The sequence below is a fragment of the Solea solea genome, chromosome 19 (genome assembly GCF_958295425.1).
Source record: "Solea solea chromosome 19, fSolSol10.1, whole genome shotgun sequence".
Taxonomy (NCBI): Eukaryota; Metazoa; Chordata; class Actinopteri; order Pleuronectiformes; family Soleidae; genus Solea; species Solea solea.
In genome coordinates, this window is record NC_081152.1 from 18,400,725 (window position 1) to 18,416,932 (window position 16,208).

At 40.6% G+C, this 16,208-nt stretch overlaps 2 protein-coding genes and 1 long non-coding RNA gene across 8 annotated transcripts; 1 reads left to right on the forward strand and 2 right to left on the reverse strand.

The window, feature by feature from the left end:
- Positions 1-415: 415 nt before the first annotated feature.
- Positions 416-8,915, reverse strand: slc31a1 (solute carrier family 31 member 1). Of its 5 annotated transcripts, XM_058617082.1 has the most exons (7): positions 8,841-8,900; positions 8,693-8,733; positions 4,638-4,777; positions 4,480-4,552; positions 4,215-4,383; positions 4,038-4,100; positions 416-1,873 (listed from the first exon to the last, which is right to left on the reverse strand). In XM_058617082.1, the coding sequence occupies exons 3-7, from the start codon at positions 4,755-4,757 to the stop codon at positions 1,672-1,674; spliced, it is 627 nt and encodes a 208-aa protein (XP_058473065.1). In that variant the 5' UTR covers positions 4,758-4,777; positions 8,693-8,733; positions 8,841-8,900; the 3' UTR covers positions 416-1,671. The 5 variants fall into 5 exon arrangements, with proteins under 5 accessions (XP_058473065.1, XP_058473068.1, XP_058473064.1 ...); XM_058617085.1 differs by lacking the exon at positions 8,693-8,733 and having other exon boundaries at positions 8,841-8,915; XM_058617081.1 differs by lacking the exon at positions 8,841-8,900 and having other exon boundaries at positions 8,693-8,834.
- LOC131446093 (uncharacterized) lies at positions 1,824-11,618 on the forward strand. 2 transcript variants are annotated; one of them, XR_009233887.1, is made up of 4 exons: positions 1,824-1,936; positions 3,023-3,476; positions 10,004-10,567; positions 11,481-11,618. It is a non-coding gene; the product is annotated as an uncharacterized LOC131446093 (long non-coding RNA). The 2 variants fall into 2 exon arrangements; XR_009233886.1 differs by lacking the exon at positions 1,824-1,936 and having other exon boundaries at positions 2,335-3,476.
- atp6v1g1 (ATPase H+ transporting V1 subunit G1) lies at positions 11,183-13,859 on the reverse strand. The gene is made up of 3 exons (XM_058617087.1): positions 13,666-13,859; positions 11,843-11,943; positions 11,183-11,684 (listed from the first exon to the last, which is right to left on the reverse strand). Exons 1-3 carry the CDS (start codon positions 13,745-13,747, stop codon positions 11,511-11,513), a joined length of 357 nt encoding a protein of 118 aa, XP_058473070.1. The 5' UTR covers positions 13,748-13,859; the 3' UTR covers positions 11,183-11,510.
- Between the last annotated feature and the right edge of the window lie 2,349 nt (positions 13,860-16,208).

Consider the following 16,208-nt stretch of genomic DNA (forward strand, 5'->3'; position numbering starts at 1 on the left):
GAGTCCGGAGAAAAACCAACACACACACACAGACAGGTACAGTATTTATATACTGTTTAACTAAAGATATTTACATTTATTTAACATGTTAAAAAAAAAATTCTACAAACTCTGTTAAGGCCTGTACACACTCAGTAGGACAGAGAATGTGTTATTTCTCTCGAGGTGGCAAGAACAAGAACAAAGTTAGTTCTGGCCAGGACATTTCATACTTCAGGAGAAACCCCTGAAGTATGTTATTTTTGAGGACAATTGTGGTTCTGAATCTGTGGTTTGCTTATAAATATCTGCATCCTAAAATATTTGCTCATTTGACAGAAAGATTTACACACATATAAACATTTTTAAATAGATTTAAACAAACAGGAAGTTTTGTTTTGAAGATTCTGATTGAAAAAAAAAAGCCGACAATGACTTCCTCTTAAACTTTATTCTTTTTTTTTATTACAGCATTTATGACACAATTAAACAACTTCCAGATAAAAGTTTCCTTCATCGTGTTTGAATCATACAACTCAAGATTTATAGACTCGCTCTGAACGCACCACAAACACTGACAGCACCTAGACAAAGGTGAGTGGGACACGATGTACTGTACTGTTGGTCCATTAAGTAAACTCCGGCTACCTCCGGTGTGAATCACAACTATGACAAACGTGGACAAGACATACGAGGATGACAGTTTGGCGTCAGTCAGTAAAGGTCACCAGTGTACACCGTGGCATTTCCAATCATTGCCACTTTAAGGCAAGACGGTATGGCGTTTAAGGCCCAGGGGGGAGAAAACACAGAAGACTAGACTCTGTGACTTTCATTAATCTTTTTTCAATCTCTTTATACTTTAAAAAAGCAAAAAACAAAACCTGAACTCAGAGAGGACAGTTCTCAGAAACAACGTGAACTGATGATTTTTTTAAAAGAATATTTAAAAAAAAAAAAATGTGTCGTGTAAACAAGTAATTTTATAGTTTCAGGTCTGTGGATGAATTCACAGAAGCACCACATGATTCGTGATTTTTCCAATTAAAACAAACAAACAAACCAAAAAAACGATTTTAACAATTGCAGTTAAATCAAAAGAATCTAAAATTGATGTATAAAGGTATATAACGTGTGTGTCATTCATAAATTAAACTCTGCTTAAATACCATGTTGTGATTGATGGCTCATTTGGCGAGCTGCTAACAACGCTAACGAACAGATTAGTGTATGTAAGATTTGTCTACTTTGACTAGCAGCAGCTACGGCTAACCTTCTAGTTGTCATGGCACAAAAAAGGAGGAATTAAGGACAGGAGGAGGATTGGCCAGTTCAAGCTCTGATTGGCTGGCTCAACCACTAGAAAGTGTGAAGAAAATAACAAAAAAACATCAGGCAAAACCATAACAATGTGTGATTTTGTGTGTAGCAAAAGAAGGATGTTTACTGGCCAAATGTGTTGGTTAATGGTGTGTTGGTTAATGTGCACACTAATCTAATGTTAATAAGTCAGTGTTACCATGGATACTGAATAATTAGTTTCTTGTTATTTTCAAGTGCTACCTGAAACACCACCACCGCCGCCTCTGGAGGGCAGTAGTGAGTGTGTCACACGCAGTTGTTTGTTATCGATTGTGATCAGCAGAAATGAAACCCGTCAATGCTCCCCCCACTCTCGCTCTCTCATGTTTGCTAATGACAGTGTTCGGTGATGTCGACGACCACCGCTCTCCTCCAGCTGAACAGGAAGTAGCCCATGCCGGCTCCGGCTGCCACGGCGATGCAGAGGTAACCGTTGTAGGTCATGAAGACGAGCATCAGGAAGTAGCTCACGACCACCTGGATGATGTGCAGCAGGGTCTGCAGGAAGTGGCTGGGGCTGAGCAGCCGCTGCCTGAGAAGACAACAGAGGGGACGTGTTAAAGTTCTGCACAGCCGCGGTGATTCCTCTAACGCGGTAAGTGAAGCTCCTCTAAAATCTCGTCAAATATGTACTGCGTTGTATTTACATTTCAATACTAAACGTGTGCTCAGATTAGAACGTGTCACTAGTTCATTTTGTATTTCAGATAGCAGCCACCGCATTAAAACCACTTGAAGCTAAACTTCAACTGTTCTCTATGGGATGGCACAGAATAGGTTTTTGTCACTGTGTTGACCTTGGCAGTGTTTGGACAAAAGCGACAAAAACGTCACTTCCACGGAAGTTCAGCTTCTCTGGGAGTAAATGGAGCAGTGGGCAGGAGCGTGGACACTGGGCTTCTGCCTGACGATTGGCGGAACCAGTTTTATTGACATCGTTGCAGAAACATACACGACAGCGGAGCCTTTTCTGCCTCAGTCCTGTGTGGATTTTGCGATGGATGTCTGTAGACAAACAGCCGCCCACTGCGTGTTATTTGCTGGATGATAGAGACCATTTTCATTTGTATATATATATATACACACACTCTAAATAAAAGCAATATTATAGCATTTCAGTTTTACATAGTTAGCGCTTTTCGTTTTTCTAGGTATTCTTTTGCAGAATTTATGTAAAATAACCTAAAATGGCCTAAAATGAGCTTCCCCTGTTCTGCACACATCTCTTATCGTGCTCTTCCACTTTGCAGTTCTAGCATGGCTCAGCATGGCTCGACTCTACGCATTTTATTTTTGTTTTTCCCCTCAGGCTCAGTACTTGGTACCTCATGCTTTTTTTTTTTTTTTTTTTTTAAATGGTACCTGCTCTGACGAGGTTCCAAGTGAGCTGAGCCGATATTATGTGACGTCAACACAGTGGAAAAACAAATATGGGAGAAAAAAACTGAAAACTGTAAAGATTAAAATTCAGAAAATGAAGTGAGTTATAAAATAATAGTAATTGTTGTTGTTGTTGTTGTTGTTGTTATAATTATTATTATTATTATTATTATTATTATTATTATTAATAATAATAATAATAATAATAATAGAGACGAAACAGTCAGACACCCACAGATCAAATAGTTTAACAGTAGGGATTCACCGACATCACTTTCATTTTTTTACTTGTTGCCAACAGACCTGACGTCACAACCAACCAACCAACCTCAACCAACCAACCTCTGACACGCCCACTGGCCAAAAAGAACGCAATTCATCCCATAATATACAGTAGACACACATAAATCAGGCAATGTCAGAAAACTCTTCTCTTCACCGGCAGTTTTCATCATAACAGAGTGGAATGTAATGTAAATAGTTCCTTAATTTACAGGAGTTACCCACAAAATCTGTTGCTAGCGCTTGTTCCCCCGTCGCTCGCTGTGAGCACGTTTCATAGCTTCAGCTCCAATGTTCTCCTCCTGTTAGCCTGTCTCTGAATAATGTTTTGTCATCCCAGTTCACAACATCTATCCACCTTCTTCACATTTATGATGAAAACCTTTATGCTGGCGAAGAGGCCGTTTCCTGCCAGATGGGCGTGTCAGTCCCCCATGACGTCCGGAGCTCCTCACCAAGAACTGATACATCAAGTACGTACTTACAGTTACAGTGCAATACTAACAATTAATCTAATAATTTAATTAATATAATTCAACATATTTTCATCCAATATTTTGTTTTGTTTTCATCCAATATTTATGCTAATTAGTACCCAACAGGTTTTGTATAATATTACATTTATCTTCCATCTCACTGTGTAGCTTTGCTTTGCAAACATGAGCCAGGAGGAGCACTTCCTCTCCAACAGCTGGTCAAAGATAAACTTATAAACTGGTCAAAGTGTGTGTTTTACAAACAAAACACTGATGTTACGGTCGTGTTTTCACGTCATGGGACACCCTTTCACTCTCACTGTGTGTGTGGGACCCGACTAAGTAAGGGGAAGTGAATGTGAGAGGGTGAATGCCCTTGTAAAAGATCGCAAAACGCTCGCCAAACTAAAATAATGGCTGTAATTAAGTACTTGTGCAAATATGAGTACATGCGCCTCGTATCAGACTGACACACAATACCGGTTTGAGCATTGGTGCATCCCTAGTAGACAGAACCAGAACCCGGACCAAGATATGAACAAGGATTCTTACATTTACCTGTTGCTTCTTGAGAGGTTGGACTTTACTCTGACTTTCAAAATAGGCTCCGCCCCATCCACTCTGACATGAACAAGTGATTATTTTGTTTAAATATGAATCTACCAATTTCTACTGACAGAAAACAGAAAAAACGTGTGAAGGCCTTCGTTAGCATTGTCCGCGTTTGCCACCTACCCGACAGTTTTGTGCGTCTCCATCAGCACTGTCCCATCAGACCCGGGGAGCGGCATCGAGTTGTAGCGCACGTTGACTTGACTGCGACGCAGCAGAACCTCGCGGCCAATCTTTAACCCCTCATACAGGATGGCCAGCAAGAAGACACCAATACACGCCCCGGCCATTTCTGGTTGTACGGGAGGAGAAGGAGGCGGGGTTATTGCCAAGAGTTACAGAATGAGCTCATGGTTCAAGAATGTCTGTCTGCGGTTTGACCTCTGACCTCCAGGAGTGTTGATGAGCAGTCCGCTGAACAGCAGCTCCACGTTTTTGTAGCCAAAGTAGAAGCTCATCATCTAGGCAACAACAACAGTTGGCGTTAGCATTGAAACATTAAAACTATCCCTAATGGAAAAGCAAAAAGAATGCAGCTGCTCTCACCATCATGTGTCCACCACTGTCGCCGCCACCGTGTCCTCCGTGATCTCCTCCTCCGTGGTCATGACCGGTGGTGGGTGTGGCCATGGTAGGGTCCATGTGGTGGTCGTGGTTGTGGTCCATCTCTTATGATGCTGTGGCAGCTAAAGAACAAGAACGACTCACGTTAGTCCTCTACGGAAAAGCCGGTCCCACCTTCCGCACCCAGCATCACTTTATAGAACCTGAATTTAAATTAAATGCAAGACACAACCCCCCCCATTTTGTCTTTTTCCCCCAACCAGTTTCCGAATATAGTTAAATATTTTTTTTACAGTAACCGTAGTAACATAAAAGATCATGAATTAGTCAAAACTGAGTGTTTTTTGCTCTGTTGTCGAGTTGTAGTTCTGTGTAGTGTCAGTTTGCCAAAAGCTACTGTTGTGTGCTCTCGCCATCATCAATGTTCAGTTATTGACGTCAGCAGAAAGACCTGTTTTACCTGCGGCTGCATGCGAGTGACAGGAAAAGATATCATCTCTTTTTGTTTGTTTCCTTCTTTGTTCTTTTTTAGTGTAGTCTGTGAATCTGTCACTCTGAGCTGCGTTGTGATGTCACTGTATGACATCGAAGAGTAAGAATCGTTATGGACAGTGTGTACAGAGTGGTATTTACTGATGTTTCCTCAAAGTCTTATAACAGATTTTGATGGAAAAACCCATTTTAACAATAACAATAACAATTCTAATTCTGTGTTTAACGCAAGTTCTCTAATAAATGGCATCAGCACAAACAAGCAGCACCCCCCCATCGCTAGTGAAATCACAGCTGCTGAATTTACTGTGATCATCTGTGAGACTGAAGAAAACTTAAAACCAGAAAGTCTCTGTGGCTTTGTATACGTGGACACGACTTATTTGAATAAATAAGCTTCATGTAAACACGGCGATCTCAATATTCTAGTCCAATACGGCTTATTCTGAAAGAAATTTGGTTTATGTCGATTGTTATTCAGTTGTTCCGATCGGGACTTTGGGGTTTGGGTGGTTCATGGCGATGCCTGACGAAAATATGATATTGATATTAATGATAGTGAGAGAAATCGTATTCTTGTTACTTAATAGAGATGGTATGGTGAACAGTGAAGGAACCAACAGAGCAGAAATATATATAAGGGCTGGCTCATTACAATACCTTTGTGGTATTGTGTCTGGTACAAAACTGATATCACAACCATACTGATACAAATATCAGTAGTTTGCACTTCAACCTGTTTTTTAAAAAAGATTCACATTCTATTCACATATATACACTGTATATCATATTTAGGTTCCCATATCCAATTCAGTGACGTTGATGATCCGTAAGAAATATGAGAGTGAGCAGCAACAATGACTTTGGTTTACAGTGAAGCTTCTCCTGCTGCTGCTGTTTCAGGACAATGGGACAACTCTGCAGCACATGTTTAAATGGTTTGTTCTGATTTAATTACTTAGGTGAACGGCGTAAATTGCGAATTAGGGCTGCAACGATTAGTCGATTGATCGATTATAATTGCTTACTAAATTAATTGTCAACTATTATAGTCGGTTTGAGTGTTTTTCCAATAATTAAAACACGCATTTGGACTTTTCAGCTTCTTAAATGAGATTCTTTGCTCCATATAACAAGGAAATCATTAATAAATTTGGTTTGTGCACAAAACAAGACATTGGAATCAGTTCCAGGTTTTGTAAACGCCGATCAACATTTTTCAGCATTTTCTGGAGTTTTGCAGCGTCTGCAAGCAAATACACTGAAAACCATTGTTTAAAAAAAAAAAAAACTAAAAAAAAACGCTCTCTCGTTTTCTTACCTTAGTTACGCTGATGCCGACTCGTCCACTCAGGGATTCAGACTGAACTGTTAGCAACGCAGCGAAGAAGTAACCGCTGTAACAGCCTGACGTCACAGAGCAGACGCCCTGCTGTAATCCGATTGGCCGCCTGAGCCCTGAGGCTACAGAAGACCCAAAGAGCCAATCAGAGCGCTCTGCGTTTGCGTCTTGCCACTGGATCATTAGATTACAGCATCGTTAACATTAACAGTGAGAATGGACGTTGCCGCGAGCGGCGCGAGTCAGCATCACTCAGGTCAGTGTGTCCCTTTCTCTTTCTTTAATGACTTTATATGCGGGTTAACTACTGTGACCTTAAACCCGATAACACTGATTATCTTAAACGACTGAAACTGCACGTACGCTCAGCCCTGCCCCCTGGTGTTTCCTGTAAAAGAGATTTTAATCTCAGTCGGGGTAATAAAATAAATTAAAACCCAGGAGTGATGGAGGAACACAAGGAACGCAATGGAGGTGGCATCCCACTGAGTCATGTGACCACGACGCCTGATTCCTAGGCTCACATTGACCTCAATGATCCTTTCTCCAATTTGCTGAGTCACACACTCACCTTAACTGTATAGTGAGCAGGGGGTGATCGAGAATTACATATAGTGTCGGGAGAGGGAGATGAGCTTGTGTTTAACGGCTAATAAAAGCAGATAACAGGAACCTTCATCAGCCAATCCGAGGACAGCACAACAGGACTAAACCTGAATCAGACCTCAGGAGGTTATCAAGTTCTATCCGGGTCTCACCTTTAGACCACAGGTAAATTCACTACCTCTTATTTTCTGTTGTACAGCTGATTATTGATTAACTGGGGATTATTGATCAGATGAACTCCCAGCAGAGAATCTTGTTAAACGTGATTCACTGCTTCTTATTGTTTTGTAATCCAGTTTTTAGAGGTCATTGTGAGGCTTGGCAATTATGAGATATCACATCACACGAAAAGGAAAAGCTGCCATACTAAGTGTCAGCATTTTTGTGATGCAGTCGCACGTTTGAGGCTCTGCAGGCCAAGCACTGAAAATATCGCACCTTTTACTAAACGAGCTCAAGAGAATCTGCATAAGTTTTTTCTTTTAGCGCATCAGCATTTATCTTCACTTGGCTTGGTTCATCCCGTCTCTGTGATTGTATATATTGTCAGGTATACTTTTGACAGCCTTCAATGTCTGAAAATATTGATCATTGGTTCCCAAAACCTGGAAACAATGATGTTCTTGAATGTCTTGTTTTATCCACAAACCAAAATGATTCCGTTTAAATTATGTAGTTGTTATATGGAGCAAAAAAAGGAAAATATTTACCGTTAACTAAAAAAAAAGAATTGTTTTAATTCTTTAAAAATCTCAAAAGTTGATGATTGATTTAGCAGTGCAGACTTTGATGTGTGTATACGAAAAAATTGGTTCCAGTTATTCATTGGTCAATAAGCAGATTAGCATGGCGCTGTTTATTTATTTGGTCTCCGTTCCATTTTTGCAAATGATGGGAAGATACTTTTTTACACTTTTTTAAGTGCTCAGTTGAATGTCTAATGTTATTTAGCCTCTCTGGGGCTTTTCAGTGATTGATCGAGTCATTTTGATTCAAGAATAAAAGTGACCCTGTCACAATGTTTGATTGTTGAGGCCAAAGACAAGATAAGTTAAACGGAGACCAAGATAAGAACTACAGTGAACATCATAGTGGGGAAGAAAGGGACTTTGAACGTGACACGGTTGTTGGTGCCTTTGTCTCTAACATTTACAGTGAGTTTACGTAAATACGTGACACATATTCTGAATATTTCACCCAGTGATGTTCATGTGTATTAGTGACATATATACGTTGTATTATAACAAATAATAATCTAAAGAAAAAGAAATGTTTTAATGTGGTTGCTGTGGTCGCGGGAACGCGCGCGCGCACTTAAGGCTTAAACCTCCTCAGCTGATGGTCAGAGTGCTACATAAAAAAAAAAAAACACATAAACACAATTCATATCAGGCTGCAAGAGAACCATACGCGAGCCGAACACACTCCAGGCCCAGTCTGGTTCTGAAAACCGCTTCGGGTGAGAGCCTGAGCTCGTCGGGTCAGTCGGAGTCAAACGTTAAATCGGTCCATTTCTCTGTCTGGGTTTTGATGCGTTGGCAAGTGAGGTGCTAAAAGTTAGCAGCAGAGGTCACGTAAAACCACCGAGCTCACTCACCCGCAGATGTTCCGGGAATGCTTCTTCTTCTCGTCAAGTTGCTTTCGAAACACGAAAAATAATTTTAATTTATTTTTTTTACAAGAAAACACAAAAAAGCGAAGGAGGAGAGAAAACAGAGGAGTGGAGAAGAGAAGAAGCTCCTCACCGTCAGCGTCTGTACGACAGCAGCGCTTCCTTCTTCGTCGTCGTCTTCTCTTGATTTCAATGGCGGTTGGCAGCCAGCTTGTAGGATTACATTACCGCCCCCTACCGGTATGGAGTGTGGCTCAATGGACTTATTACAGAGAGACTGAAACAAAACTATATTTTTTATTGTAAAAGAAAAACCATAACAAACAACGTACACGAGAATAATTTCCACAATACCATACAGTATATGGGTTTTAGTTCATTTTATACGTTTTAAAGACTTAATGTACAACTTGGACTCATTTCAAAAGTTAATATTTTTGGATTTGTATTTTTGCAATTCTAAAACACAGTGTTGTAATGTAACAAAGTACAAATACTCAAGTACAAATTTCAGGTATCTGTACTTTGCTATTTGTATTTCTAGCAAATATCCATTCACACGCTGCAACATGGGATTAAGTGTCTTGCTCAAGGACACATAGACTAGCAGAGCCAGAAATTGAACCCACAGCCTTTCAGTTGAAAGACAACTTGCCGTACCACTGAGCCACCATCACTTAATCCTTACTACTCACTTTTTAAAATACTCTTACTTCTAGAACTTGAGTACATTTTACATCAGAAAATTACTTTTGATACATAAGTACAGCAAATGTCAAATACCTAAGACTTTTACATAAGCAGTAATATTATAAAAAGTGACTTCAACTTCTACCAAACTCTTTTACTCAAGTATCCCTTTAAGGTACTTTATATAAGACTGACAAAACAACATGAATGAAGTTCAGCGGCCTTGTTTTCCCCCAAATGAATCTAAGTGTTATGTCCTCTCTTTAAAATGAAGTAATGGGAGTAATGGCATTCTTTCTTCAAACCAGAAGGCATGTGCTGTGTCACATGAGAAAAATACTACTAGTTTCAATACTATAGTATTTGTGTGATTTAGTCCAGTATGCCTTATCCTGAGGCGTGTTATGACTGTTTCTTCCTTTCAGTTCCGGCCCCTGTCTTCTTCTTGTCCCTACATTCTTATGAATACTGTATAGATGTTCTCCTGTGTCTTCTACGTCCCAATATTCTCTGCATTTGCTTATTGCTAATATTGATTTCTATTTTATGTGTTCTCAGCGACTGTTTTGGCTTGGAAGTCAACATCCTCATTCCTTTTGATTCCAGGGGGCACTTCCTGCGCTGCATTATAACGTTTGTAGACAGGACGCATAGGAGGAGCTCGGACATGTGGACCAGTGGGGATCAAACGGCGAGTCCCAAGACGGCTTTTCATGTACATACATCACAAGGCTGGGCATTGAAAAGAGAAAAGGAAAGAAAATAATCGTACAAGTGTAACATGTTTCTCCATTCAGTAGAGCTGAATTCTCAAAGTCATTCCCAGAGACTGGGTCTTTTTCAGATTACATATGACTTAATTTCATCTTTAAAAATTGGGTCCCCATGGTAAGAGGTTTGTCAGGTCACTAGATCTAGATAAACTACACTGAACATCTTGTCCTCAGTGACCATGTGGATAGCTGAGAGACAGACTGGGGGATGTAGAGAGGCGTGCGGGAGATGAATGGAAAAGGGGGGACACCCCCCTCATAATTACACATTTTTAAATAACCATATGGTGCTTTTCCAGTTCTAGCTTTACTCGGCTCTACTCTACTCGGTTTGGTGTCAAGTCAACAAGGAAGCGGTATGAAGGAAATATGACGGTAAAAGGACGACAGTGAGAAGGTGAGGGGGAGGAGCCTATAAACAAACTGACTCTTTTACACATTCCTTTGCTTCACGTCTCTAAAAGCTGTGGGGAAAAAAAACAACAACAAAGTTCCAGTTTATCAGGTTTACGCACAAAGGGGAATAATTGAAGCTTAAGTCAGAACTCTATTTGTGGAAAATTTATGATCACATCAGTTAAAATCCTCTTCAACGCTCTGACAGGTGTTAATTACTTAAACTGTGTGTCAAGGCCAAGACACACAGAGATTAAATCGTTACTCACCTGTGCAATAATGATGTGCCCCTGCACTTTTTCATGTTACCTTCTGTGGTGAAAGGTGTATATGTCCTCTTTTATATGCTCACCTTCATCTTGTTTTGTTGCTTTTCCATTCATATTTTAGATTTAGCGGCATTTAATCATGAATTAAGTCAAGGTTTATCTAATCTAATCTCATTTTCCATGGCCCCAACAATCACAAGAGCATCTTTACACAGTCTGAGCCAATCATCAGTCAGCTTGATGTTATGTTTTCATTTAATCACCATTTTCATCATTAACTTCACAAACATCAACAAGAAGTCACAGGGTCACATTGGATTTTCACACGCACACAAGCTTCGTCAGCTTCGTCTAAGATGATGTCATGTACGACTTAAGTCTTGAATCTAACGTAAAACCTGTTGCTTGATTCTCTGTCCTGACAAAGATACAGTGACGTGTTAAAGATTTAACAAAAACAAACAAACAAATATTAATTTTGATATTTAGATCTGTAAACATCAACACAGTAACACAACATTTATTTAAGCTCGGAACAGGAAAACGCTTCCACAATAAATATTTGTCTCGTATTTGGTCACTCGTGTTGCCAACATCCATGTCTCCCGTTTTGCTCCGCCCCCCTTCAATCTGGAACCCTCCCAGGTACCTCATGGCCACTCCCCCTGCCCCCCCTCAGCCAGCCACGCGGTAGTTAGCGTGGAACTCCGGGTGGATGTCGCAGACGCGTCGCAGCAGCTCGCCCAGCACCGCCTCCCGGTTACCGCGGTAACTCGCCTGGATACGACCCATCCGCTCCACTGTGTCACGGTCGACCTCCACCGCACTGTTACCATGGGAACCAAGGGCCTGTTGGGGTAAGGGCAAAGAAAAGATTCTTTTTTTAACAATATATTCATAGATTAAAGGTAAATGTGAGGTTTGATGTATTTTAAATTATTATTATTATTATTATTATTATTATGATGAAGTCTGTAATTATTCATCACATAATGATGGAAACTTACAGCAGCCTCCTTGGTCTTGAACTCCTTCTCTCTCTGCAGACGATACTGCTCGATCTCAGCCTGTGCTTCCTCCTTCGCCTGCTTCAGACGCCGGTTCTTACCTGAGGAAACGGCGCACAGGAAGTTAGACACAATTAAACAAAGCCTCAGTGTGTTTGTGCTGACATTTTTTAACCTCTTTAGAAACTTTTCTGACAAACACTGACTTTGTCAGGACCAGTAGGGGGGAAAAACTTTCACATGGTTTCTACAAGTTAAATGTAACACTTTTTAATCTACGTAATGCTCCAAGGGGAGGCAGAAGTGGTAAAGAGACTCGGGCCTTGTCTACATGGAAACAGTACTTTGTTTTTCTTTTAACGGTTTTAAAACGTTTCCCCCTAAACACAGCATTGTACAAAGTACAAATACTTTGTTACTGTACTTTAATTTGTTATTAACATTTCTAGAATCTTTTACTCCACTATAGTTCCCCTATCTTTCTAAAATAATAATAAGAAGAGTTGGTATTATGGTCTGTATTTATATAGAGCAGGGGTCTCAAAGTGGCGGCCCGGGGGCCCTCCAATCGATTTCATGTGGCCCTCCAAACAATATCAATTTGTAACGAGTCATTTCTATATGTTTTATTTTTAAATGAATACTTAAAATTTTTCATCATAAATATGTTTTTTTTATGGTTGCATATTAAAACAGCCACTTATATTTTGAAATGATCCAATCCAATCCAACTTTATTTGTAAAGCACTTTAAAACAAACACAGTGGACCAAAGTGCTGTACAGAATAATGGATAAAAGACAGAAGTAAAAGACAGAAAAGCTCACACGAGGCAATAGAGTACATTTTAAAAAAAAGGAATTAATACGACATATTGATATGAGCTCATAACGTCCACCGCAACCGTTGCTTTTCCCAAAAAAGTTGGGCCTTTTTTTTTTACTTGACTGGCCCCCCGACTAACCAGACGAGACCGTCAGTGGCCCACAGGTCATTTGAGTTTGAGACCCCTGATATAGAGCATTTCTCGTCCTCATGAGCTTCTTTACACGACAGTTTTCACCCATTCACACGCTTCAGCATGAGGTTAAGTGTCTTGCTCAAGGACACAGACTAGCAGAACCAGGAATTTAACCCACAGCCTTCCAGTTGAAAGACAACTCTCCCTACCACTGAGTCACCATCAGGAAATGACTTTGATACGCAAGTACAGTAAATTTCATATACTTGACTAAGTAATATTATAAAAAGTGACTTCTACCAAAGTAATTTTCTGGTAACATACTTGTACTTTTATGGGGCTAGGGAATGCTTTATGTCTAATAGTGTCCTCACAAAGGACGTAAAACCAGCATCTCTCTGTGTGTGTGTACACACCTGTGATTCAATCCTCTGACTAATCTGCATTCATTCCGAGTCTTGATCACATGATGAGATCATGTGACGTTCACAACATCAGAAGAGGAACCAAAACAAATGACATTTATTAAACATTTAAAGCACACACTGACATTAATCAATGATTATGTGGTCACTCTTAAGCTTTAATAAAATAACAAATATGATCAATAATTGAAGAGAAGGAAACGAGAGTTTGAGTCAATGAACAACCAGACGCCATCTTCTTTTTCTTCTTCTTCTTCGTGATAACGTCTTATAAACACTGACCATCAGACTAACAGCAGAGCTGGTTCTACTGTAGACCCGGGTCCGCTTTGGATCTGGTCAGAATCAAATGGGACACACCGGGCGCTGCTCAGCCGCTAAGAGGTGCTAACAGGCTAACGGGCCTCCGCGAACCCCGAGGCCGCCTGTCATACTCACGTTTACGGGCTTCCGCCACCTTCTCGGCCGCTCTCTTCTCGGCCTGCAGCAGCTGCTGGATACCCTGAGACTGACTCGCCATAGCGTGGACAGGAGCTGCGCTCTGCGGCTGAAAGGGGACTGGTTCACCGAGACGAAGGTCGACGGAAAGATTCGACTTCTGCGACAGCTGTCAGCTGATGATACGTCACGCTGCGGAGTGGTCACATGACTTCATCACGCGCGAGGGGGCGAGTCTACTGTCTTTTAAACTTCTTCACAGACATTACAAAAAAGTCTACCGAAGAATCTTTTGTAATGAACTTGATCATTATTATTATTTTTAGTTCATTACCGTTTCTAAACCATCATTGTTTGAACATTTGATCTGTGCTTTTATTTTGAAGTGAGAGTCGTTCTGTTTGCGTGAATGGCTTCCTGTTTGTCTTTTAAAGGGGGCATACGTCAAATATGTAAAGCATGCAAAAATATTCAAAATTGCAGCCATTCGCTTTAAAACATGCAGGTAAGGTCGGTTCCAAAAGACGAAAGTCCTACACGTATACCCATTGTTACGTTGTGTTCATACTTTTACTTTTTACAAATTTAAGAGTTTAAGAGTAAAAGTAGCAGAGCAATTTAACGACTTGAGTGGCAGCCATTTTGGAATCCTATGTTGGGGTTTATGAGGTTGCACTGACTTTCTGAGTTGGGCGATATGTTCCTTCAACAGGAAATTCCAAATTCCAAGACAACTGGAACGCAACGTTACATACCTCCATGTGTCTTTTGTCTCAGTATTGACATTACGCAATACTTCCTGTAGAGGGCAGTGTCGAGTTTCAAGTTGCAGGCATCAACAAACATGACGACTATTGAAAAGGTTATTTTATTGTGCTTGAGACAGAAACATAAGCAGCTTTTGTGATGGAGGAATATTACTTATTGGCAATGGCGTCTTTGCACTAGGGGCACGGCCTCACCAGAGGGTGCTGCTGTGCAGGGGAGGATTATAAGCTTTTGTAAGTTTTCCTGTCTCAAAAATGTTGTTGAGCACAAGTTAATAATAAATTCAACTTTCTCCCCAATGAAATGTTTGCAGTTTTCATTTGATGAACGCAATTTCCTCTGTAGACACTTTATAGTTGTGTGTGAATATTTCGTTGCCTCCTGTTTCTGCTCAGTGGGACACAGCCGAGATAGCCCTGCGCCTGCAGTGTCGTGGACTGGTGAACTACTACGTGTGCATGCACGTGTACACCACACACTTCAGTTTCGGCAGTAGGGCCTGAAGTTCAGGGCCCCAGAGCATACATTATCTGTTATAGCAAGGCATAAAGCCATTTTCAGCCTTGATTGAATAAATATGTGATGCGGTGATTGATAATCTCTGATAATCTCTCTAAAAATTGGCAACCATGTCTCACTGGTTAGGTCCCTGAACATTGGTGCGCCCCAGGGCTGCGTTTGATCACCTCTTCTGTACTCTATATACACACATTTTTGCCATTCATACTCTGACTCTGTACTGTTATTTAGGTTTGCAGATGACACATCTGTGGTAGGTCTTATCACCAATAACATCGAAACTGTTTACCGCAGTGAAGTAGAGGAGCTACTAAGGTGGTGTGAGAAGAACAACCTCATCCTTAACATCTCTAAAACTAAAGAGCTGGTTGTTGATTTCAGAAAGAAAACCATCCCCCTCCTCCCTCTCTCCATCAATGGAGAGGCAGTTGAGAGGGTCACCTCCTTTAAGTTCCATCCATCAATCCCTATCATGGGAGCTCAATACCAGTCTTATAATCAGCAAGTGCCACCAGCGACTCTACTTCCTCCGGTAGCTCAAAAAATTCAGGGTTAGTCGAACAGGCATGACCCACTTCTATAAGTTCACAATTGAAATCATAGTCATCTCCATGCTTGTCTGGTATGGTCACACAACCTCACAAGATAAGACTCGGCTGGAGAGCTTCTAAGATCATCGGTTGTGCCAGACTTCCCTCACTCACATCACTTTGCTCATCAAGACTCATCAGAAAGGCCAACAAAATCATAGCAGACCACTCTCACCCAGCACACCACCTCTTTAATCTCCTTCCATCAGGCAGGAGATACAGAAGCATTAAAAGTAAAACATCTCACTTCAGTGATAGCACCTACCTCCAAGCCATCAGACATTTGAATCTGCACTAACCATCAGGTACTTCTTTCGCACTTGCACTTATATTATTTTATTCTTTATTTTTTAATTTTTTGTTTGTGTTACTTAATTTGTGGTGTTTGTGGTGGTTATGTATGTACTGTATTGTGTCTGTCTGAGAGCAAAACCAAGACACATTCCTATCACTTATGTGACATGGCAATAAACTTGAATCTTGAATCTTGAATCTTGAAGGGAAAAACGGAGGAAAATGATCACGAGAAAATGGAGGACATAAAATGTATGTATGACCCTTTAGGGCTTCCATAAGTCACCACCCTGTTATTCATTATTGTTTGTTGGTTAATATCAACCTCTGTATTGTTTTTACAATACAGAGGTTGTTAAGGCATGAAGTGAT